The following is a 23,383-nucleotide window of genomic DNA, read 5'->3' as shown; positions in this document are numbered from 1 at the left end:
GCCGAATAGGAACAGCTCCGGTCTCCAGCTCCCAGCCCCAGCGACACAGAAGACGGGTGATTTCTGCATTTCTGCTTGAGGTACCGGTTTCATCTCACTAGGGAGTGCCTAACAGTGGGTTCAGGACAGTCGGTGAAGCGCACTGTGCGCGAGCCGAAGCAGGGCGAGGCATTGCCTCACTCGGGAAGCGCAAGGGGTCAGGGAGTTCCCTTTCCTAGTCAAAGAAAGGGAAAACAGACGGCACCTGGAATATCGGGTCAGTCCCGTCCTAATACTGCGCTTTTCCAACGGGCCTGGAAAACGGCACACTAGGAGATTGTGTCCCGCACCTGGCTCGGAGGGTCCTATGCCCACAGAGTCTTGCTGATTGCTAGCACAGCAGTCTGAGATCACGCTGCAAGGCGGCAACGAGGCTGGGGGAAGGGCGCCCGCCATCGCCCAGGCTTGCTTAGGTAAACAAAGCAGCCAGGAAGCTCGAACTGGGTGGAGCCCACCACAGCTCAAGGAGGCCCGCCTGCCTCTGTAGGCTCCATCTCTGGGGGCAGGGCACAGACAACCAAAAACTCAGCGAGAACCTCCACAGCCTTAAATGTCCCTGTCTGACTGACAGCTTTGAAGAGAGTAGTGGTTCTCCCAGCACGCAGCTGGAGATCTGAGAACGGACAGACTGCCTCCTAAAGTGGGTCCTTCACCCCTGAGCAGCCTAACTGGGAGGCACCCCCCCAGTGGGACAGACTGACACCTCATTCAACCGGGTACTCCTCTGAGACAAAACTTTCAGAGGAACTATCAGACAGCTGAATTTGTAGTCTCACGAAAATCCGCTGTTCTGCAGCCACCGGTGCTGACACCCAGCCAAACAGGGTCTGGAGTGGACCTCTAGTAAACTCCAACAGACCTGCAGCTGAGGGTCTTGTCTGGTAGAAGGAAAATTAACAAACAGAAAGGACATCCACACCAAAAACCCATCTGTACATCACCATCATCGAAGACAAAAAGTAGACAAAACCACAAAGATGGGGAAAAAACAGACCAAAAAAACTGGAAACTCTAAAAAACAGAGCACCTCTCCTCCTCCAAAGGAACGCAGTTCCTCACCAGCAACGGAACAAAGCTGGATGGAGGATGACTTTGATGAGTTGAGAGAAGAAGGCTTCAGACGATCAAACTACTCTGAGCTACGAGAGGAAATTCAAAACAATAGCAAAGAAGTTAAAAACTTTGAAAAAAAATTAGAAGAATGGATAACTAGAATAACCAATGGAGAGAAGGGCTTCAAGGAGATGATGGAGCTGAAAGCCAAGTTTCGAGAACTACGCGAAGAATGCAGAAGCCTCAGTAGCAGATGCGATCAACTGGAAGAAAGGGTATCGCTGATAGAAGATGAAATGAATGAAATGAAGAGAGAAGGGAAGTTTAGAGAAAAAAGAATAAAAAGAAATGAACAAAGCCTCCAAGAAATTTGGGACTATGTGAAAAGACCAAACCTACATCTGATTGGTGTACCTGAAAATGATGGGGAGAATGGAACCAAGTTGGAAAACACTCTGCAAGATATTATCCAGGAGAACTTCCCCAATCTAGCAAGGCAGGCCAGCATTCAGATTCAGGAAATACAGAGAACGCCACAAAGATACTCCTCGAGAAGGGCAACTCCAAGACACATAATTGTCAGATTCACCAAAGTGGAAATGAAGGAAAAAATGTTAAGGGCAGCCAGAGAGAAAGGTCGGGTTACCCACAAAGGGAAGCCCATCAGACTAACAGCTGATCTCTCAGCAGAAACTCTACAAGCCAGAAGAGAGTGGGGGCCGATATTCAACATTCTTAAAGAAAAGAATTTTCAACCCAGAATTTCCTATCCCGCCAAACTAAGCTTCATAAGTGAAGGAGAAATAAAATACTTTACAGACAAGCAAACGCTGAGTGATTTTGTCACCACCAGGCCTGCCCTAAAAGAGCTCCTGAAGGAAGCACTAAACATGGAAAGGAACAACCGGTACCAGCCCCTGCAAAAACATGCCAAATTGTAAAGACCATCGAGGCTAGGAAGAAACTATAGCAACTAACGAGCAAAATAACCAACTAACATCATAATGACAGGATCAGATTCACACATAACAATATTCACGTTAAATGTAAATGGGCTAAATGCTCCAATCAAAAGACACAGACTGGCAAACTGGATAAGGAGTCAGGACCCATCAGTGTGCTGTATTCAGGAAACCCATCTCACGTGCAGAGACACACATAGACTCAAAATAAAGGGATGGAGGAAGATCTATCAAGCAACTGGAAAACAAAAAAAGGCAGGGGTTGCAATCCTAGTCTCTGATAAAATAGACTTTAAACCAACAAAGATCAAAAGAGACAAAGAAGGCCATTACATAATGGTAAAGGGATCAATTCAACAAGAAGAGCTAACTATCCTAAATATATATGCACCCAACACAGGAGCACCCAGATTCATAAAGCAAGTCCTCAGTGACCTACAAAGGGACTTAAACTCCCACACAATAATAATGGGAGATTTTAACACCCCACTGTCAGCATTAGACAGATCAACGAGACAGAAAGTTAACAAGGATATCCAGGAATTGAACTCAGCTCTACATAAAGTGGACCTAATAGACATCTACAGAACTCTCCACCCCAAATCAACAGAATATACATTTTTTTCAGCACCACACCACACCTATTCCAAAATTGACCACATAGTTGGAAGTAAAGCTCTTCTCAGCAAATGTAAAAGAACAGAGATTATAACAAACTGTCTCTCAGACCACAGTGCAATCAAACTAGAACTCAGGATTAAGAAACTCAGTCAAAACCGCTCAACTACATGGAAACTGAACAACCTGCTCCTGAATGACTATTGGGTACATAATGAAATGAAGGCAGAAATAAAGATGTTCTTTGAAACCAACGAGAACAAAGACACAACATACCAGAATCTCTGGGACACGTTCAAAGCAGTGTGTAGAGGGAAATTTATAGCACTAAATGCCCACAAGAGAAAGCAGGAAAGATCCAAAATTGACACCCTAACATCACAATTAAAAGAACTAGACAAGCAAGAGCAAACACATTCAAAAGCCAGCAGAAGGCTAGAAATAACTAAAATCAGAGCAGAACTGAAGGAAATAGAGACACAAAAAACCCTTCAAAAAATTAATGAATCTAGGAGCTGGTTTTTTGAAAAGATCAACAAAATTGATGGACCGCTAGCAAGACTAATAAAGAAGAAAAGAGAGAAGAATCAAATAGATGCAATAAAAAACGAAAAAGGGGATATCACCACCGATCCCACAGAAATACAATCTACCATCAGAGAATACTACAAACACCTCTATGCAAATAAACTAGAAAATCTGGAAGAAATGGATAAATTCCTCGACAAATACACCCTCCCAAGACTAAACCAGGAAGAAGTTGAATCTCTGAATAGACCAATAACAGGTTATGAAATTGTGGCAATAATCAATAGCTTACCAACCAAAAAGAGTCCAGGACCTGATGGATTCACAGCTGAATTCTACCAGAGGTACAAGGAGGAACTGGTACCATTCCTTCTGAAACTATTCCAATCGATAGAAAAAGAGGGAATCCTCCCTAACACATTTTACGAAGCCAGCATCGTCCTGATACCAAAACCTGGCAGAGACATAACCAAAAAAGAGAATTTCAGACCAATATCCTTGATGAACATTGATGCAAAAATCCTCAATAAAATACTGGCAAACCGAATCCAGCAGCACATCAAAAAGCTTATCCACCATGATCAAGTGGGCTTCATCCCTGGGATGCAAGGCTGGTTCAACATACGCAAATCAATAAATGTAATCCAGCATATAAACAGAACCAAAGACAAAAACCACATGATTATCTCAATAGATGCAGAAAAGGCCTTTGACAAAATTCAACAACCCTTCATGCTAAAAACTCTCAATAAATTAGGTATTGATGGGACGTATCTCAAAATAATAAGAGCTATCTACAACAAACCCACAGCCAATATCATACTGAATGGGCAAAAACTGGAAGCATTCCCTCTGAAAACTGGCACAAGACAGGGATGCCCTCTCTCACCGCTACTATTCAACATAGTGCTGGAAGTTCTGGCCAGAGCAATCAGGCAGGAGAAGGAAATAAAGGGTATTCAATTAGGAAAAGAGGAAGTCAAATTGTCCCTGTTTGCAGATGACATGATTGTATATCTAGAAAACCCCATTGTCTCAGCCCAAAATCTCCTTAAGCTGATTAGCAACTTCAGCAAAGTCTCAGGATACAAAATCAATGTACAAAAATCACAAGCATTCTTGTACACCAATAACAGACAAACAGAGAGCCAAATCATGAGTGAACTCCCATTCACAATTGCTTCAAAGAGAATAAAATACCTAGGAATCCAACTTACCAGGGATGTGAAGGACCTCTTCAAGGAGAACTACAAACCACTGCTCAATGAAATAAAAGAGGATACAAACAAATGGAAGAACATTCCATGCTCATGGGTTGGAAGAATCAATATCGTGAAAATGGCCATACTGCCCAAGGTAATTTATAGATTCAATGCCATCCCCATCAAGCTACCAATGACTTTCTTCACAGAATTGGAAAAAACTACTTTAAAGTTCATATGGAACCAAAAAAGAGCCCGCATCGCCAAGTCAATCCTAAGCCAAAAGAACAAAGCTGGAGGCATCACGCTACCTGACTTTAAACTATACTACAAGGCTACAGTAACCAAAACAGCATGGTACTGGTACCACAACAGAGACATAGATCAATGGAACAGAACAGAGCCCTCAGAAATGATGCCGCATAGCTACAACTATCTGATCTTTGACAAACCTGACAAAAACAAGAAATGGGGAAAGGATTCCCTATTTAATAAATGGTGCTGGGAAAACTGGCTAGCCATATGTAGAAAGCTGCAACTGGATCCCTTCCTTACACCTTATACAAAAATTAATTCAAGATGGATTAAAGACTTATATATTAGACCTAAAACCATTAAAATCCTACAAGAAAACCTAGGCAATACCATTCAGGACATAGGCGTGGGCAAGGACTTCATGTCTAAAACACCAAAAGCAATGGCAACAAAAGCCAAAATCGACAAATGGGATCTCATTAAACTAAAGAGCTTCTGCACAGCAAAAGAAACTATCATCAGAGTGAACAGGCAACCTACACAATGGGAGAAAATTTTTGCAACCTACTCATCTGACAAAGGGCTAATATCCAGAATCTACAATGAACTCAAACAAATTTACAAGAAAAAAACAAACAACCCCATCAAAAAGTGGGCAGAGGACATGAACAGACACTTCTCAAAAGAAGACATTTATGCAGCCAAAAAACACATGAAGAAATGCTCCTCATCACTGGCCATCAGAGAAATGCAAATCAAAACCACAGTGAGATACCATCTCACACCAGTTAGAATGGCCATCATTAAAAAATCAGGAAACAACAGGTGCTGGAGAGGATGTGGAGAAATAGGAACACTTTTACACTGTTGGTGGGACTGTAAACTAGTTCAACCATTGTGGAAGTCAGTGTGGCGATTCCTCAGGGATCTCGAACTAGAAATACCATTTGACCCAGCCATCCCATTACTGGGTATATACCCAAAGGTCTATAAATCATACTGCTATAAAGACACATGCACACGTATGTTTATTGCGGCACTATTCACAATAGCAAAGAGTTGGAACCAACCCAAATGTCCAACAACGATAGACTGGATTAAGAAAATGTGGTACATATACACCATGGAATATTATGCAGCCATAAAAAATGATGAGTTCGTGTCCTTTGTAGGGACATGGATGAAACTGGAAAACATCATTCTCAGTAAACTATCGCAAGGACAAAAAACCAAACACCGCATGTTCTCACTCATAGGTGAGAATTGAACAATGAGAACTCATGGACACAGGAAGGGGAACATCACGCTCCGGGGGCTGTTGTGGGGTGGGGGGAGGGGGGAGGGACAGCATTAGGAGATACACCTAATGCTAAATGACGAATTAATGGGTGCAGGAAATCAACATGGCACATGGATACATATGTAACAAACCTGCACATTGTGCACATGTACCCTAAAACCCTAAAGTATAATAAAAAAAAATAAAATAAAATAAAAAAATAAAATAAAATAAAAAAAATAAAAAAAAAATAAAAGTTTGAGACAGTATTCCAAGCAAAAAAAAAAATAAAAAAAATAAAAAAAAGTCCTTGATTTACATTTTTAGCTCCTAAACCAGACTAATTCTATACATACATATGTACAAGCACACATATACGCATAAACGTAACCCAGACTAAAAATATTTAAATGATTCCCTTGGCTGTGGTTAGTGCTAGGACAAAAACTTTGTGTGTCCAGCCACATCCACTTCAGCCAAGATACAATCTGAATAGCATGCTTCTGATTTCTCTAGCACATTCTTATTCAGAAACAGAAAATGTGACAGAGAAGCAGGTGTTGTTATCAATATTAAGTAACATTTCACCTGCAAATTCCAAATCTTGTGGCATAGGGAAAAAAAAAACAACACAAGAAATACATATTTTCTTCATTCTCAAAACTGATTTATTCAACAAAGAAATAATCATGGAGAGCATACTGTGTTCCAGGTTGCGTGTGTGTGTGTGTGTGTGTGTGCATGTGTGTGTGTGTGTGTATATAATGATAAACAGACTTCAAATAGTTGGCAATTCTGAGAACTATTTAAATGTGCTAAATTGGAAGTCCCAATGTACATTGAAAAACAATTTTAAGAGTTAATCACCTTCTAAACACACACACACACACACACACACAATTTGTCATGTGCAAAGACAGCTAATCCTAGTAAGAATAATAGCACAATTCATAAAGATGGCAGGCCGAGTCCCAACTTGAAACGTCATACGCTGAAGAGAAGCTAAGTATGCATAGTAAGACTCAAAAACAAAAACAAAAACAAAAACAAATCAATGGATCTTAAATTACATCCAAGTGAAGAAGCCAAGTAGCGAGTAAGTGTGGCCACTTATTCAGGGCTGAGGCAATAGCAGCTAGGCTAAGTAAGTTCATTGCCTGGGTCTTTACAGAAGACAGCAGGGAGATTCTCACTGGAACCTGACAGGCCAGGAGTAGGAGATCAGACAGTGGCAAATGAACAGCATGTTCCAGGGCTGGCTGATGATGTCAATGCAGATAAGTCACAGGCACCAGGATGTTCGTGCGAACTCCTTAAAGGAACTCAAGGGTTCAAACAAGATCCTATTGCACAAAATGCTTAACCTGTCCTTAACAGCAGCTGCTGAGCTGGAGGATCCCTGGATTGCCAGCTTGAGTCTCTTTCCTAAAGGTATTAGATATAAAATTAGCATAGATTTGTTTAATCCTAGCACTACAGAAGCTGTAGAGGGCATGCCTTGAAGTTTAAATGGAGTAAATTAAGGACAAATAGCCAGAAAAACAAATATTTAACAGTAGTTAGCAAAGTTAAGAAATTCATTACCCCCAAAGATATGGGGGTATATAAAATATAAAAAGATTCCTAGAAAGTTTAGATCAATTCAGAGATATATCCACACATGAGTGAGGTTTTTAGGGACAAAGACTTGGGGTCCTAGGGTTGGTATCTTTGAGAGTGGCACTGATGGAGAGATAAAGAAGCATTGCTCCATATTTCTTGGTACCTCCAGGCTGGGCCTCTTTTGTATGCCAGTAGTCCCTCTTTTTTTTTTTTTTTTTTTTTTTTTTTTTTTTTTTTTTTTTTGAGATGGAGGCTTCTTTCTCTGTTGCCCAGGGTGGAGTGCAATGGCATGATCTTGGCTCACTGCAACCTCTGCCTCCAGGGTTAAAGCAATTCCCCAGCTTCGGCTTCCTGAGTAGCTGGGACTACAGGCATGAGCCACCACACCCAGCTAATTTTTGTATTTTTAGTAGAAAAGGGATTTCACCATGTTGGCCAGGCTGGTCTCGAACTCCTGACCTCAGGTGATCCACCTGCCTTGGCCTCCCAAAATGCTTATATTACAGGCGTGGGCCAACACACCTGGCCAGTAATCCCTCTTTCTTTTATTAAACATATCACCCCCACTTTCAGTCTTGGCATTTTGGTCTCATGCATGATAAAAAGCCCAGTGGAAGTGGCTCACACCTATATAATCCCAGCACTTTGGGAGGCTGAGGCAGGAGGATTGCTTGAACTCAGGAGTTTGAGACCAACCTAGACAACATAGGGAGACTGGTCTCTACAAAAAATTAAAATAACATTTAAAAGCCCAGTGGATAGTCACTGTGCTTCTGCCTGTGCTACATCTTTGCAGTTACAGTCTTGTTTCTCTTATTTTAGCAGGGGTTCTGCTGCACCAAAAAACAGACACGACCGGCCTAGGGCAAGGGAGAGGGTAAGCTAACACTTTACCTTTGGCTTCCAGAAATGCTAAGTGATCCCAAAGGATCAAGTGCTGCCAAAGCCTCACCCCTTCTCTTTCCATCCTAATAGGCCTGCGTGTCCCCATGGAAATATTGATGAATTCTCCGTCATAGGATATGGAGGTCATTGGAGAAGGAAGCAATTTCTGTAAACAATAATCCATTTGTAGGTTTACTTTTCCACCTGCCCCCCACCCCAACAAAAGTAAGTGAGGGCTTTGTGATCCCTGGAATGGGAGATAATACATAAAACATGCCAAGGAGGGTGCCATTATGGTGTTCACCACGACCTAAAGGAGACAAAGATCTGGGATTTGGAGGTAAGTACACAAAGATAGCAATGTAGAATGGGGAGCATGTGAATAGGGAATCTCTATTTTAACTGAGAAAAATATATGAGGGGAAGACTTGTGATTTCCAGGTCACGTACCTTAGCCAATTCCAACACAAAGACCATCTCAGTGTCAAAAGGTCATATTCAGAGAGCTACTTCCAAACAGGCGGGAATTGGCCCTATATAGAAATAATGTGGTAACATAACCCCCGGAGGAAAATGTGTTTTCAGTTACACCAGGGCCAGGCTCAGCCTTTCCCACAAGCTCTTCTTAAATAGGAACTTGGCAATGGGATTAGCTGAGCTGGAGTGGACATCCTTGGCTTTAGAGGTGAGGCCCATCAGGGTCTGGAGGAAGGTTGGGCAGAGGTTTTCCCTGCTGCTAATAGCACTGAAGAATCAGCATCACATCCATTTTATTAATTTCCTTGACAGACAGCTCTAGTTACCATGCAGGCACCACAAAATCAAAACATACGCATGTCAAGGGGCCCCATCTGTGGTGGGGCCCTGCCAAAGCCCATGTTACATCAACACGAGGAAGCAGAGCACAGCTCCACACACCACATGCTTGGTCCCACGGGCCATGCCCTGGAAGAAAACCACCAGAGCTTGATTGAAAGAGCCAGAGAAGTTCTCCTGGTGACAGTCCTTTATCCTGAGTCTGGGCTTCTCACGTTGAACATAAGATCCCTGGGAGACACGTGGCTACATCTGGCTTCAGGGTCTCATCTCTAAACACAGCTACACAGACCTCCCTGCCACCTCCATTCAGTTCCACCCATGGAGGATGAGAGCAGCCTGGATTAAAGAAGACACTTAAAGGAATGCAACATCTTTCTTTGTAAGCTGGATCTGAGCTCAGAGTTCTACTGAGCTGAGACCTTTGGCTGCATAATGAGCATAGGAGGATTTTTTAAATCAAGGTATCCCTTGCTATCAGTGTTGCTAAAGTGATTGAAGGAGCTCCAAAGCAATTTGTTCCTTTATGTAGAGGAATGTTAACTATCAGTTGGCTACATAATGCCGATTTGGCAGGTACGATGGATAAGGACCTAGAAAAACTCCTGCTCTAAATAATATCACTCATAGGTGCCCGTGGTGAGCACCAACGCATCTGTATCCTCATGCTTCCCACCCATCCCTCTTGTTGCAACCTAGGCCATTTCCTCAAAACCATCAAGGAAGTTGGCAGTCGATTAGGCAGCCACATGACAGCAAAAGGCAGGAGGTCTCACACCTTTGATTGCAGAGCTTCCAGCCTCCTTTATGGACCTCATGCTGACTCATGAACTTTCTAAAGATGTAATTTCCCACCTTGCCAGCTATTAATTCTGCTCCTTACATAATAAGAGGCAGGATGTAAGCCCAGATCCAAAGCTAACTGCCTGCCATGCCATAACAGAAAGGCTCAAGCTAGACCCGTTTTACACACGGTTTTGTCACCTTGACTGCCTAATCTAAGAACAGTCTAAGGATGAGGACTGGAGTGATTGTTATCCCAGGCTCCAGAAGCCCCCTTGCTAGGGGCTGGGTGCTCAATGCAAGGCCCTGGAAACACAATCCTAACCCGGCCCACCCTGGGAGGACAGAGTTGGGTTTTTTCCTCTTCTTGCCTGCACTGGTGCAGCAGGTATGGCCACCTTGGGGACTTTGGAGTGGCTGCCCAGCCAGCTCTGACAAGGACATGAACACATCCAGACCGCCTGTCTCTCGGTGCAAAGGGCACTGCTGCCGAGGACTTGGTACATTGTTTCGCTCTCCATTCAAACAACCGCGGCATGTCAGTCCTGCTGGCCTCCTTGATTGTGCAGAAATAAATAAATGAATTATGTTGTTGGGGTTTGGGCTTCAGCACAAACACATGGTCTGCATTTATCCACACAGTGAGAGGTCCACCAGCCACTTGATATAAAAGAGCAAAATGATAATTCTTTTCTTTAGGCGCTCTGTTGCCATATGGAATGTATATAAATCATATTTTTGTTTTAACAGCGGAGGCTTTGTTGATAGATAAACATGTGGTTTATCTAAAAAAAGAGGGGATTGTGCTTTGAACAATCATTTAATGGCCGTGGATGTGCCAAATAAAAATAAAAACATAATTTTGAAAGAAGTTGGCTTCATGCCCAAATCCATAACAAGGAATTTCTCCTTAACCCAAGTGGTTAGAGCCCGTCTATCTGTTTTGAGTTTAAGCTCTGCTCTCTACTCAACCCCACGACAAATGGAATCCTGAGCTAATGTGCTCTAATAAGACGAGACGTTACCTTTATGAATGACCTCATGGAGAAGAGGTTGGCAAGCATGGTGGAGAGGCCTTGAGCCAGGCAGCTCTGGGCTATGAAGCCCAACTTCAACTCTGCGAGGCAGATTGCATCATCACCTTCTTTCCAATTCCAGCTCGGGATGTTTAGCAGATGGGCCTGGGGAAAGAAAAGCAGGTGTGAGACCTTGCTCTGTTAAATGTTCAATTGTTTAACATTTCTTCTGGGAAATGCAGCATTGCCCAACCACTCAGGGCCATCCAGTCTTGCCCTTCTTTTCCCTTGCTGCAGTCTGATGTTTGCTGTTTTATGCAACTCTTCTGCTCATCACTCTTCAGTCTCTCTGGACTGTTGCTTCTGCACCTACCAAGCCCAAGTCCTCCCCTGGCTTTGTCATTTCGCCAAATAGAGCCCAGAGGGAATTTCCTCTTGTGACAGACACATCAGCCCGGGTTACTAGGATGTCTAGCTAAATCGTTAGGTTGAGTCCTCTAATAGACCGTAAAAGTGCCAAATGCGTGTATATTTTCAGTTTCTTTTTTACCTGCCTTTCCAATACTCCAGATCAGTGACTCCCAGGCATCAGGAGCGGGCATCAGAATCACCTGTACAGTTTGTGAAAACACAGATTGCTGGCCCCCCGCCAGCATTTCTGATTCAGTAGATCTGGGGTAAGGCTGGAGAATTTGGCATTTCTCACAAGTTGGAGGTGACAGTGATGCTCTTGATCTAGGGGCCACACTTTGAGAACCACTGGCCTAAAACATTAGGTAAATCAGAGTGCCGACGTTTCCAATCTTTTGCAAATGGACTGGTCCTATTCAACCCTTCTGTTAGGCCCTGAGACAAGAACCCAGAGGCATGCTCATCCAATTATTTTTAAGTGGCATGAAGCAGAGAGTCATAGAAAATACATTGAATGAAAGAATTCAAAGTTCAAAAGGTTCTCCAGAGTTGGAAAAATCGGCAAAAGACCAAACTAAAAAGATTTACAAGGCTTTCATGTCAAGTACAGCATTTAGGTTAAAAAAAATCAACTATATAAATTCAAAATGAGAAGACCTAGCTTGGCAACAGGCAGGAGAGAAATAAAAGAAAACAAAACACACAAAGCTAAATTTAAGTGTGTGGGTAACTAAAACCTCAAATTTTAGGCCAGCCATGTGACATTACAGAGAACGCCAGCGTTTACTTGTTAGAAGTGCTCCCCAGATCAAGGGAAATGAACATTTCATTCTGTTGTGAATTGGTCAGACTAATTCCAGAGCACTTGATCCAGTTTTCAGTCAGACTTAAAGAGGGAAAATGATCAACTGAATAACTTCCAGAGAAAAGTGATAAAGACAAGAGGAGGTAGCGTCTAGAAAAGATCTTTTGAGGAACAGTTAAGAGAGCCAGTAATATCTGGCCTGAAGAAGGCTCTCGTCCTCACAGAGACAGGATAGTTACATCTGAATACTTCAGGTGCCGCTGTGTCCAAGATTGGGTTTGTCCTGCTTTGTTCTAGAAGCCAGAATTAAGACTGACTGGTATATATTCCAAGAAAGCAGATTTTTGTCTTGTTTTATAAATGAACTTCCTAAGGATATAATTTGTCTACCAAACAGAGAAGGTTACCTTAAAAAATGAAAGGTCTTTGTCCCTAAGACTCAATAAGTATTTCTCCAAGTTACTATGGAAAGAACTTTTGCTCTGCACTAGGAGGTTGAATCAGAGAGCGCTTCTAAGTCTCTGCTAGTGCCATGATTCTATGGCTTTGAAGTTATTATTTCTCTGCACATCTCAGCAAACACAAGGAGCACCAAGGGAGCATTCCCTTCACTTTCAGAACAATATACAATAGTTGAACTAGAAGGATGGAAGACTCCATTGTGAAAACAAAGAGCAAGTCCAAGGGTTCCACACTCTGCTTTCAAAAATACTACTCTTGTGAAATTCCTTCTTGCAAAATCCACTTCTGTGACAATCCTGTGCATCCTAAGCCAAAAGCGGGTACTCCAGGGAGAGATGACTGTGCCCTCCCTGATGAAAGCATGGTTAAAATAGTCTCATGGAGGGGCCACAGCAAGTGGTAATTGCTGTCAAGCTATCAAAGAACCTTCCCCACACTGCAGACTCAATTCCAACAACTAGCCCTACTCTTTATCCCTTCCTCTCCCTACTCTCCACTGGCTTCAGATGGCCACTTTCCCTTTTACTTCCTGGGCATCGTAGAGAACACATTGGTATAACTGGAGAAATACTCATTTGCAGTAATATCATCTGAGAACCTGAGAAGAATGAGGAGAAATTCAGTTTAAGTAATGAACAAGTCAAGCACTGTGTGTGAAAGGAGATTTTTTTGGTCCAAGCCCTAAAGAGACAGCTCCGAACCTTCATGGCACCTTCAAACAAACAAGCAAAACCTTTCAGAGAAAGTCCCTCCTATTCGCATGTGCTATCTAGGGTATGAGGCTCAGGCATTTCATCCTTGGGTTCCCCGTGGCCCTGTCTGGTTTGAGTTCTGTAGGCATATTTTGAGCTTTCTTTCTCACTGTCCACCTTGACACTTGGCCATGTGACTACATAGAAAAGTTGAGTTTGTTCCTTATCTCAGGGTTCTGTGCCCTCTTTTTTTGGACATTATATTTTCTCCAACGCAGGGAAGGAGTGAGGGTGACCTGCTGAATGCTTGGAGGGAAATCTCTGTGCATGAAACAAAGAGAAGAGACTGACCCAGGAACACAAATCCTTTGTTTCTGGAAACTTCATCCTTTTCCATTTGAAGTAAATTGAGTCTGATGAAAAATGCCAGTGTTAGTGCCCAGAAGTCTGGAGGCAAATCCTCTCTCCCTAACTTGGAGAATATAAAGAGCAGATCTGGCAGACCTGGCTGCCCTTCATTTCTGCTACTTCACAACCCCTCCTTCATCTCATGGAGGAGGAACTGGAAATAGGCCATCCTGGAAAACCAGGAGAGATGGATTTCAGTCCTAGTTCCATCTCTCACTACATACAATTTGGGAAAGCCACCATGAAGAACAAAGAAGGCCATGAAAGAGGAAACTATTTAATACAATTGTCCAATATCAGGGTGGACAGTGAAAAAGAAAGCTCAAAGAACTTGCCTCTATCTGCACTGGGCTCATGGGACTTGGCTTGCAGAGATAAAGGCCTCTTTCACTAGAGTCTTTGGGAAAAATAAAAAATCCACTGACAGGTAAATCATCAGGAGTGATACTTTTCCAAGAAGTTATAAACCAATCTTTCCTTGAAGAGCTTTGAGCCATTTACACTCAAATCAGAAGATGCAGGGCCAGCATGAAAAAGACGGCCAGCATGAAAGCGTTTCTCTCCAAGAATTCTAGTGATATTAAAAGATACACTTTGGAGACCATCAGCTCTTCTATAATGCCTACTCTCGGGAACCACAGTTTGGTTCAATGGGCTGTGGCTCCATTTACGGAGTCGGTGGCAGTAAGCTGTTCTGTCTCCCTGCTCGCTGGCTGCAGAGTGGTGGCCACGATTTGTGGCCAGCAGAGTTGTGCTGTCTGTACAGAGCTTAGATGCCCTGCTCTGAAGTTACCCTGGGATGCTAAAATGCACAGATGGTCCAATGAGTACTAAAGGAGATAATGGATGTCAAAGCTCTTTTAAAACCATAAAATATGACACGAATGTCTACAATTATGATGATGACAAACTCAGGGCCAGTTTTACATGGAGAGAAAGTAGGCAGCTTCCCTACATCCCTCTAGGCCCTAGAATATTACTATTACTAGATCATAGGGGATTGAAATCTTCATATTTCAAGCCCGTTGTCCAATTATGAAATCAGCTATCTCTTGGAATATGTTCATAGTGACATAACTTTACAGGCACATACCAGGTCCTTTCCTGAAAGCAAGTTGTAATGCATGGAGATCTCTAAGTATCTAGGATGAGTGCAGCAAAAAGTGCCAAGAAAGGCAGAAAAAAAATGTTGAAAGGGAAGAGGAAGAAAATGTATTGAAAGAGTAGGAAGCATCTCAGGAAACAGAGCAAAACTGTGAAACAGGGTGAAGAATGTCCATTTGCAATTTTACAAAGAATGAAAGACAAACGATGATGAGTGGACGCTTTCTTCTTTCTCTAGAAGAGAGATATGAAACAACAACAACAACAAAATGCCCTGTGTCAAAGTCACTCTATTCCTTGTGTCCTTACTAATCATCCAAGGATCTGTAAATGATTCTGCCCAACCCCAAAACTCGAATAGTTTGGGATGGTTCTAAACAAAATGTGTTTTAAGCAAATAATCATGAATTGGTTGACACCTTCCTCATTGTCTCTGAATAATTACAACACAGAGGTTTGCCAAAGACATTCAGATTGCTATGATCATGTGATTACTGACCAGGGACTGTCTGGATCCCAGGCCAGTTGAGCTGCTTTGAGTTGGACAAGAACCACAGCTAAAATCCTCCTTAATTTCTTGAAGATGCTGCATCAGCACTCATTGGAAACAGAAACAAAGGAACTGACAACCCCTTCTAAACATACAACATTAATTTTCCTATTCAATCTAAATTCAGCCAAAAATCTAAACAACAGCTTAAAGCACTCCCACACTAAATGAAATTTCAGATCACAAATGAAAGAAGGAGAGCTCGTTGCTGCAGGAGCTGTCACCAGTCACAGCCTTGCTAATAAAATTCACCTCCACCTACAAGGGCTGACATCAAAAACTTCTCCAGCTTGACGCCTGTGCATTATCAATATCCTCACTTTATCTCTACAGTGTCCTTGGGTTTTCCAGAGACAAACAGGCGAACGTGACCTTGGGTGCCCACCACCAAATCCGTTGGCTGGAGAACAACACATTCTGCAAGGGAGCCACCTGCCGAGGGGTGGGCAGTGGCTGGCAGCAGTCAGCCGTTCTGGATGGTGGGCCAGTCACCGACAGCAGGCTCCACTCAGTGATAGCCTCTGATAGGCCTCCACACAGCAAAATGGGCCAGCACGTGCCAGCAATTAAGAAATAACGGCATGGCGCTGGTGCATTTGGCAGAATGGGGTTTTCTCTGCGTCACCTGACTGCCTATTTCGTAGGGAATATGGCCCATAAGAGAGGGTACGCTGTCACTCATAACCCAGCAGGGAGTTATTCTGTACAGACAGGACACCTGGCTCCAGGTACTGGGCAGCCTCCGGTTTCTAGGCTTCATTAAGGACATAACTGGTACCGCATCAAATGGAGAAAGGTGCCACCTTCCCTCCCCTAAAGCTGTTTTTATGGAAGTTTACTGACTGGTCGAGAGAAGGGGCACTGCCTTTGAATGAGACACTGGACTCTGGTTTACTGAGAAGTAATCACAGGGAAACAGCATAGACTCTGACTTTTGTCTTCTTTCTAATCAATCCCCCATTGATAACACAAGGAAAATTCCTTTCTCTTTAATCTCTGGATAGCTTACTATTTTCCTGATTCAACTCTGCAAATTCTCATCTCGACTCTGGGAATGTGTTCCACATTACACTCTTACAGAGCACATTATGCACTCACTAGTTCACCTGGTCTCAGATAGAGAAATCCTATCACTCACTTGCCTGGAGCATTCTACACCTTAACTGTTAAATCCCCGGGGACACAAAATAGGGCTTCTCCTTCACTGATATTCCTGCCGGTGTCAGGGAGAGTGCTAATCACACAGTAGGTATTCAATAAATATTTACTGAATAAATAAATGACTGCAGCACATACGAATAAAAGTTGTTATAACTTAAGTATGGATGGGATCCAAGAGTAAATCAATAGTTCTGAACCTCGGGTTCCAATAGACACTTCCCGAATGAATGAATCAGTACATGAAGGAGCATCCTTCCAGTGACCAAATGCAAACACTGAAGAAATGGGCCAGAGGTGTGGTGGCTCATGCCTGTAATCCCAGCACTTTGGGAGGCCGAGGCGGGCAGATCATCTGAGGTTGGGAGTTCGAGACCATCCTGGCCAACATGCAGAAACCCCATCTCTACTAAAAGTACAAAATTAGCCTGTCATGGTGGCGCATGCCTGTAATCCCAGCTACTCAGGAGGCAGAGGCAGGAGAGTTGCTTGAAACTGGGAGGTGGAGGTCGTGGGGAGCCAAGATCATGCCATTGCACTCCAGCCTGGGCAACAAGAGCGAGACTCCGTCTCAAAATAAGAAAAGAAAGAAGGAAGGAAGGAAGGAAGGAAAGAAAGGAAGGAAGGAAGGAAGGAAGGAAGGAAGGAAGAAAGAAATGTCCCAGGAAGATTTTTAACAATCACACCTCTTTACCCAGGTCTTTGAGTTGTGCTTGTGGGCACGTGAGTGTGTGTATGTGTGTGTGAGGCTGTATAATGAGGAAGAAGAGGCTGGACCTGTGGATGGGTCTTCAGACCTGGAGCGGGCTCTTGCACTCCTACCTTGTTGTGATACTGCAGCATTTGAGTGATGATTCTTATTTTCGGATGGTAGTTCTTTATGGAGATTACTCTGAAAAAGAAAGAACCAATGCTGAGACAGGTCTGCCTTATGCATGGTGTCTGACCAAAAGATCAATTTTACTGTCTCCAAATGGGGTACCCATGGGACTGAGGTAGGAGGCAGGACTTGATTCCAGAGGCAGGGCTCAGATACCAGACAAAATTGAAGACTAGCTGAAACAGGGATGGGGCAGAAGCAACTTTTCACTGGACACATCCAGCAGTGTGCCCTGTCAGTTTACCATTGCCATGGCAACACCCAGGAGGTTCCCTATATCCTCTAGGCCCTAGAACATTACTATTACTAGATCATAGGAGATTGAAATGCTTCATATTTCAAGCCTGTTGTCCAATTATGAAATCAACTGTCTCTTGGAATATGTTCATAGTGACGTAACTTTACAAGCACATACCAGATCCTTTCCTGAAAGCAAGTTGTACTGCATGGATGAATTCCAGTCCCAGCTCCATCACTCACTACATACAACTTGGGGAAGCCACCATGAGGAACAAAGAAGGCCAAGAAAGAGGAAACCCTTTAATACGATTGCTGAAGTGTCAGGGTGGACAGTGAGAAAGAAAGCTCAAAGAACTTGCTTCTATCTGCACTGGGCTCATGGGACTTGCCTTTCTATGGCAATGACCCAATGACCCAGAAGTTACTACCCCTTCCCAGGAAATTTTTGCATAAGCTGCCCCTTAATCTGCATGCAATTAAAAGTAGGTATAAATACAACAGCAGAACTGCCCAGAGCTGCTACTCTATGGTGTAGCCCCGCTCTGCAGGAGCAGTCATGGAGCTGTAATACTACTGCTTCAATAAAGCTGTTTCCTTCTGCCCTATCTACCAGCTTGCCTTTTCTGGGGGAAAGCTATAAACCTTCATGGGCTAAGCCCCAGTTTGGGGCTCACCTATCCTGCATCAGGACCAGCAGCCAGGGCTATCTTGAGGAGTTGCAGACACTGGGCCAGGTTAAACAGTGTTCCCACCACCATACCTCTTGCTAGTGTGAAAACAAAATCACAAAACAGCCACAGTCTGTGTCCTGGGCATGAAAAATTTGAGGGCCCCCTGGAATGCATTGGGGATGGGATGTATGCATGTGCGTACTGGGGAGTAGGGGGCCTGGAGCAGGGGCTGCCAGCTTATTGCCTAGGTAGACATCGAAAGCACGCCCAAATCATGGGGCCTCCAGAGGTTTGCAATCTCCCACACCCTAGGGACTAGCCCAGAAACAATCTGCTGAGTCCAGTTCTCCAAGTTAACAACTTGAGACAACAATGACAAATCAAACAAGCAGGATGACAAATGGTTCTAATTGTGACACACGCTTGGCCACTATCACAAAAAATGATTTCCAAGCAGGGCTCTTAGGACGAGATCAAGGACTCAGCCTTCCATAGCTAATAGAGAAAATGATGAATTAAACGCTGATTAAAAGTAAGTGCCAAGGTGTTGCCGGGGTCACGATCTGGTGGAAAATTGTCTCCTACCTGCCCCCAGTCCAAACTCAATGTTAAGCATGGCCTGCACCCACCCCAGCCCTCACGTGTCCTCCCCACATCAATCGTGGTGCTAAAGGGAGTGGCAGAGCCCAGATGAATGGAAACACCTGGGTTCCAGTCACAGCTATTGTACTAATGAACTGCGCGACCTTTAGGAAAACCCTGGGCTCTCTGTTCCTGTTTCCTCATCTGGACACTAGGAGCAACAGTACCTGCTTTATTTACTTCACAGGCTTGGTATGAGCAGCAAATGGGAGACCAGATGTGAAAATGCTTTGAAATCATTTAAAGTTCTCTCCACGTGTAAGTTATGGTTTTTGTCATTACCAAGTCTGTCAGAAGTGACATTGTACATTTCCTTCTGTGACAAGGAAGGCTAAAGAATGGAATTCCACAGAAAGGCCCACCTCCTAAGCCTAATCATAAATGCAAGTGCATTTATTATGACTGCCCCCACAAACTTCCCACCCAGCAGCGCTCCCCACTTCACCCTTTTTAGTGCAGAAATGGAGAGAAGGCAGCCAGGGAGCAGCTTTATCTGAAAAGCTGCAACTTACGAATTTAGGAAATGGATCACGCTAAAGCCTCTCCCAGCACAAATTCACCCTGGGTTTTTGCACTTGAAGGATTTCATTTTATTTTTGGAAAAGTGTTGTATTGGCCCATGCTTATAACTCAAGGACTTTGAACCTCTGTCAGCCCTGCCTTGCAGTTCACAGCTTCAGCCAGTTTTCTGCATTAGCTCATTTCAAATGGATCTTTGACATTTTAATTTCAAAGGAGGCAGATTGGTCTCATTAAACTGAGGAGGAAGGAGGATTATACAAACAAGAGAAAGACAAAGCCCATTTTTAACCCTGAACTTCCCACTTCTTTTTGCAGCCAAGGCCTCGGTTCTGGCTCTACTTAATCACATTTCTGATACTACCTTTAACCAGTAATTTCTTTTTTTCTTTTCTTTTCTTTTTTTTTTTTTTTTGAGACGGAGCCTTGCTGGCTCTGTTGCCCATGCTGTAGTGTAGTAGTGCAGGCGCGATCTTGGCTCACTGCAACCTCTGCCTCCCAGGTTCAAGCAATTCCTCTGCTTCAACCTCCTGAGTAACTGGGATTACAGGCACACACCACCACACCCAGCTAAGTTTTGTATTTTTAGTAGATACGGGGTTTCACCATGTTGGTCAGGCTGGTCTTGAACTCCTGACCTCGTGATCTGCCCGCCTCGGCCTCCCAAAGTGCTGGGATTACAGGCGTGAGCCACTGAGCCCGGCCCTTGACCAGTAATTTCTATGTCTCCTCATCCTGCCAGTCACCCTAGTACCTATGTGTCTTCATATTAACCCTACCACAGTTAGGGTTTAAATAAAATACTATAATTAAGAGAAACACCCATTTCAAAACTATTACTCAGGTAGCCCCAAACATCTCTGTGGAGTCAAAACATTAAGCTTCATCTTCTTTTGGTTTTCTATTTGGAATTTTGAAGACAGTGAAGCCAGGTTCCTTAAAGGGTTACATTTTTTTAAAAGTCATTTCCAATGACAGAAAAAGGTGTCAAAAGTTGAAAATCCTTCCTACTTCAAAGAAAGGAACAAGTGACACACCCAACCCTGATGCTGGTGTAGCCACTGTGCAGCTGTAACTGATTTGGGAATGGGCCCAGGTGTGAAGCCAGAATCTGTTCCACCCTCTCTCTGCAGCCTGGCAAGCCCAATGCTTAGAAGAGTTCACGCATCAACTTCCTTAAAATGACCTCACTAAGCATATTGCCAAAGAAAAGTGAGTGGCAAGAGAAGATGGTGCCAGATGTTGCCTGCCAGACACAAGGACCAGATGCTTAAGGGAGGACTGGCTCCTCTGAAATGCACTGGAGGAATTCCCCCACCTCACTGATGGGGAAGCTCCGGTCACTTGGGGCCACTGATGGAAAGCAAAGACAAATGCGATGCAAACATTGTCAGGATGTAAAGGTAACTTCTTGACCTTCAACCTCAGGTAAGTTCCCAAGAGGCAGTAAACCAAGCCACAGGGAGAGGGGAAACCTTTAGCCCGAAAGATGGCTGTTCACAGTTAGGTCAAAGTTCCTGGGAATGCGGTGGGACAGAAATCCCACTGAATTTAGCTCATCTCTCCAGAAGCTTCCCTTTATCATTTCCTCTCAGCCCTCTGAACTCTTCTGCAATTAATGCTACAGAAAAGACAAATTCCAAAGGGCCTCTAACTACCTGGAGCAGAATGCCTTGACTTTTTAGTCATTTCATTGTCACACAATGTGACTATTGAGTTTATGCAAGGAACAAAAACTGAACAATTGCTTTTTTCTGAATTAAGAAAAGAATAAGGTGTTGGTGTTGGGGCCAAGATTAGCAGTTGACAGGCCTAACCCATGTGCACAAAAAGCACTGGGCAGTGTTTCCCAGTATGACCTCCCCTAGAAGATGTTCTGTTAAAAAAAAAAAAAAAAAGGTGGGGGAGGACAGGGCAATGGCACACTCCTGTAATCCCAGAGTTTTGGGATGCCCAGGTGGGAGGATCACTTGAGGTTAGGAGTTTGTTGAGATCAGCCTGGGAGACATAGCAAGACCCTGTCCCTACTAAAAAAAAATCTAAAAATCGGCCATGTGTGGTGGCACATTCCTATAGCCTCAGCTACTTGGGAGGCTGAGGTGAGAGGATCGTTTGGGCTCAGGAGTTCAAGGTTACAGTGAGCTATGATTGCGTCCCTGCACTCCAGCCTGGGCAATAGTGTGAGACTGTCTCTACAAAAAACAACAAAAAACAAAACAAAACAAAAAAAAATGGTTGGGGGAGGTGGGAGAGGAGCAGAAGCTTATAGTCAAATAGGTTTCGAAAGTGTTCTATAGTATGTTATCTCAGAGATGCATATTAGTATTAAAAGCACTGAAAAGGCTTTCAAGAAAGAACGTTAATTTTGGGAAACTGGATGAAACAGGCTAACTGGTCACTAAACTTCCCTTTGGGGTGATAGGAATCAGTATGCCGTAGACACACTTGGAAAGCCCTAATAAGGGTTTTCTCAGCCTCGACACCATTAACATTCTGGGCCAGACAATTCTCTGTTGTGGGGGCTGCGCTGTGCATTGCAGGGTGGTTTGCAGTGTCCCTGGGCTCTACCTATCAGATGCCAGCAGCACGGTCCCCTAGTTATGACAACCAAAAACATCTCCAGACATTGCAAAATGTCCCCTGGGGGCATCTGCCTTTAGTTAAGATATCTCAGGCCCATTTCCTTTAGGGAACATGGTACTTTAATTCAGGCCAGCACCCACCTCAATCTATTTCCTAGTTCTGTCTCAAGGAATCTCAAACCCAAGGCCAGCTGTAAGCCCCAGAGCTGCCACCTGCTGAGGGTGAGCTTCCTGTTGGTGACACCCTGTGTGCCACTGCCCCAACCCACACAGACAGCCTCGGCTCCCCCAGGCCTATGCAGCTGGTGAGTTGTACGGTGGCTTGTGGGACAAAAAGGCCTCATAGAGATAGTCCTCTGCAGAAGACCCAAAAGGGCCGTGAACGGCCACAGACCACCAAGCCCAGGGCCTTCCCCAGCGCCCCAAGAGTTACCTCATGATGTTCGAGGCATCCTCCGCATCCGGGTCAGCGCAGTACTTGTTGGCAAGGATCAGACATGCATCTGCTGACTCTATCTAAGACACCGAAAGGAAAAATCACAGAACACAAACATATAAATAGCCACATTCGACTGTAGTCTCTCTCTGTTGACAGCTCTTGGGGAAGCTGGTGCTTTGCAAAGAAAAAAAAAAAAATCCTGAGAGCCTGAGAGATTATAGTTTTTGTCAAAAGTGTAGGTTGCAAGTTCTTGTTATGGTATAAACATTTCATCTTGTTGCTGTTGGAGGGTACAACATGTACCTTGGTAATTATACTTTTCATTTGGCATCGTTGCTTACTTGTAGGATTTCCAGATTTCTTTAAATAACAATTAATTAAGCCTTTCAGTCTCCTCCCCACCTCCTTTCTCAACCATCTGCACCATCATCCTAATTCTTCCTATCAGGAGTTGGAGGTGGGTGGGTTAAATCCCTTCTCTCCAGTTAGCAAGTTAACTGAGTATTGGGGATTCAGAAATGTACACTCTGAAGTCCTTCATCTGACCTTTTTCACATCTTCATTTTCTATAGGCTGGGAAGAGATCAGAGCTCTAAATCAGATAACATCACCATATTGCTTAGTATCCAATTAGTATTCAGATATTCAAAAGACAACAAATCTATGTATGAAATGGTGTGTCACAGTTGAACTCAAAATATACCTACTGACTTATCCAAACACGAGCCACAAGGGTTTATTCCTTAGAGGGGACCATGAGTTTGATGTGCTAATGATTGCTT

The 23,383-nt window shown here is 43.7% G+C and overlaps 1 protein-coding gene across 46 annotated transcripts in view; it reads right to left on the bottom strand.

The window, feature by feature from the left end:
* Nucleotides 1-23,383, bottom strand: part of KCNMA1 (potassium calcium-activated channel subfamily M alpha 1) — a 779,318-nt gene that overhangs the window by 200,676 nt on the left and 555,259 nt on the right. For 45 of the 46 annotated variants that reach the window (XM_063637484.1, XM_055275615.2, XM_055275604.2 and 42 more), the window contains 3 exons: nt 22,596-22,678; nt 17,451-17,520; nt 11,048-11,203 (listed from right to left, as the gene is read on the bottom strand). In XM_063637484.1, the coding sequence (XP_063493554.1) occupies nt 11,048-11,203; nt 17,451-17,520; nt 22,596-22,678 (309 nt within the window). The remainder of the gene's footprint in view (nt 1-11,047; nt 11,204-17,450; nt 17,521-22,595; nt 22,679-23,383) is intronic. The other variant, XM_063637497.1, reaches the window with a different exon arrangement.

This window comes from Symphalangus syndactylus, chromosome 4 (assembly GCF_028878055.3).
Source record: "Symphalangus syndactylus isolate Jambi chromosome 4, NHGRI_mSymSyn1-v2.1_pri, whole genome shotgun sequence".
Classification (NCBI taxonomy): Eukaryota; Metazoa; Chordata; class Mammalia; order Primates; family Hylobatidae; genus Symphalangus; species Symphalangus syndactylus.
This window is presented reverse-complemented; position numbering and strand designations above follow the sequence as displayed.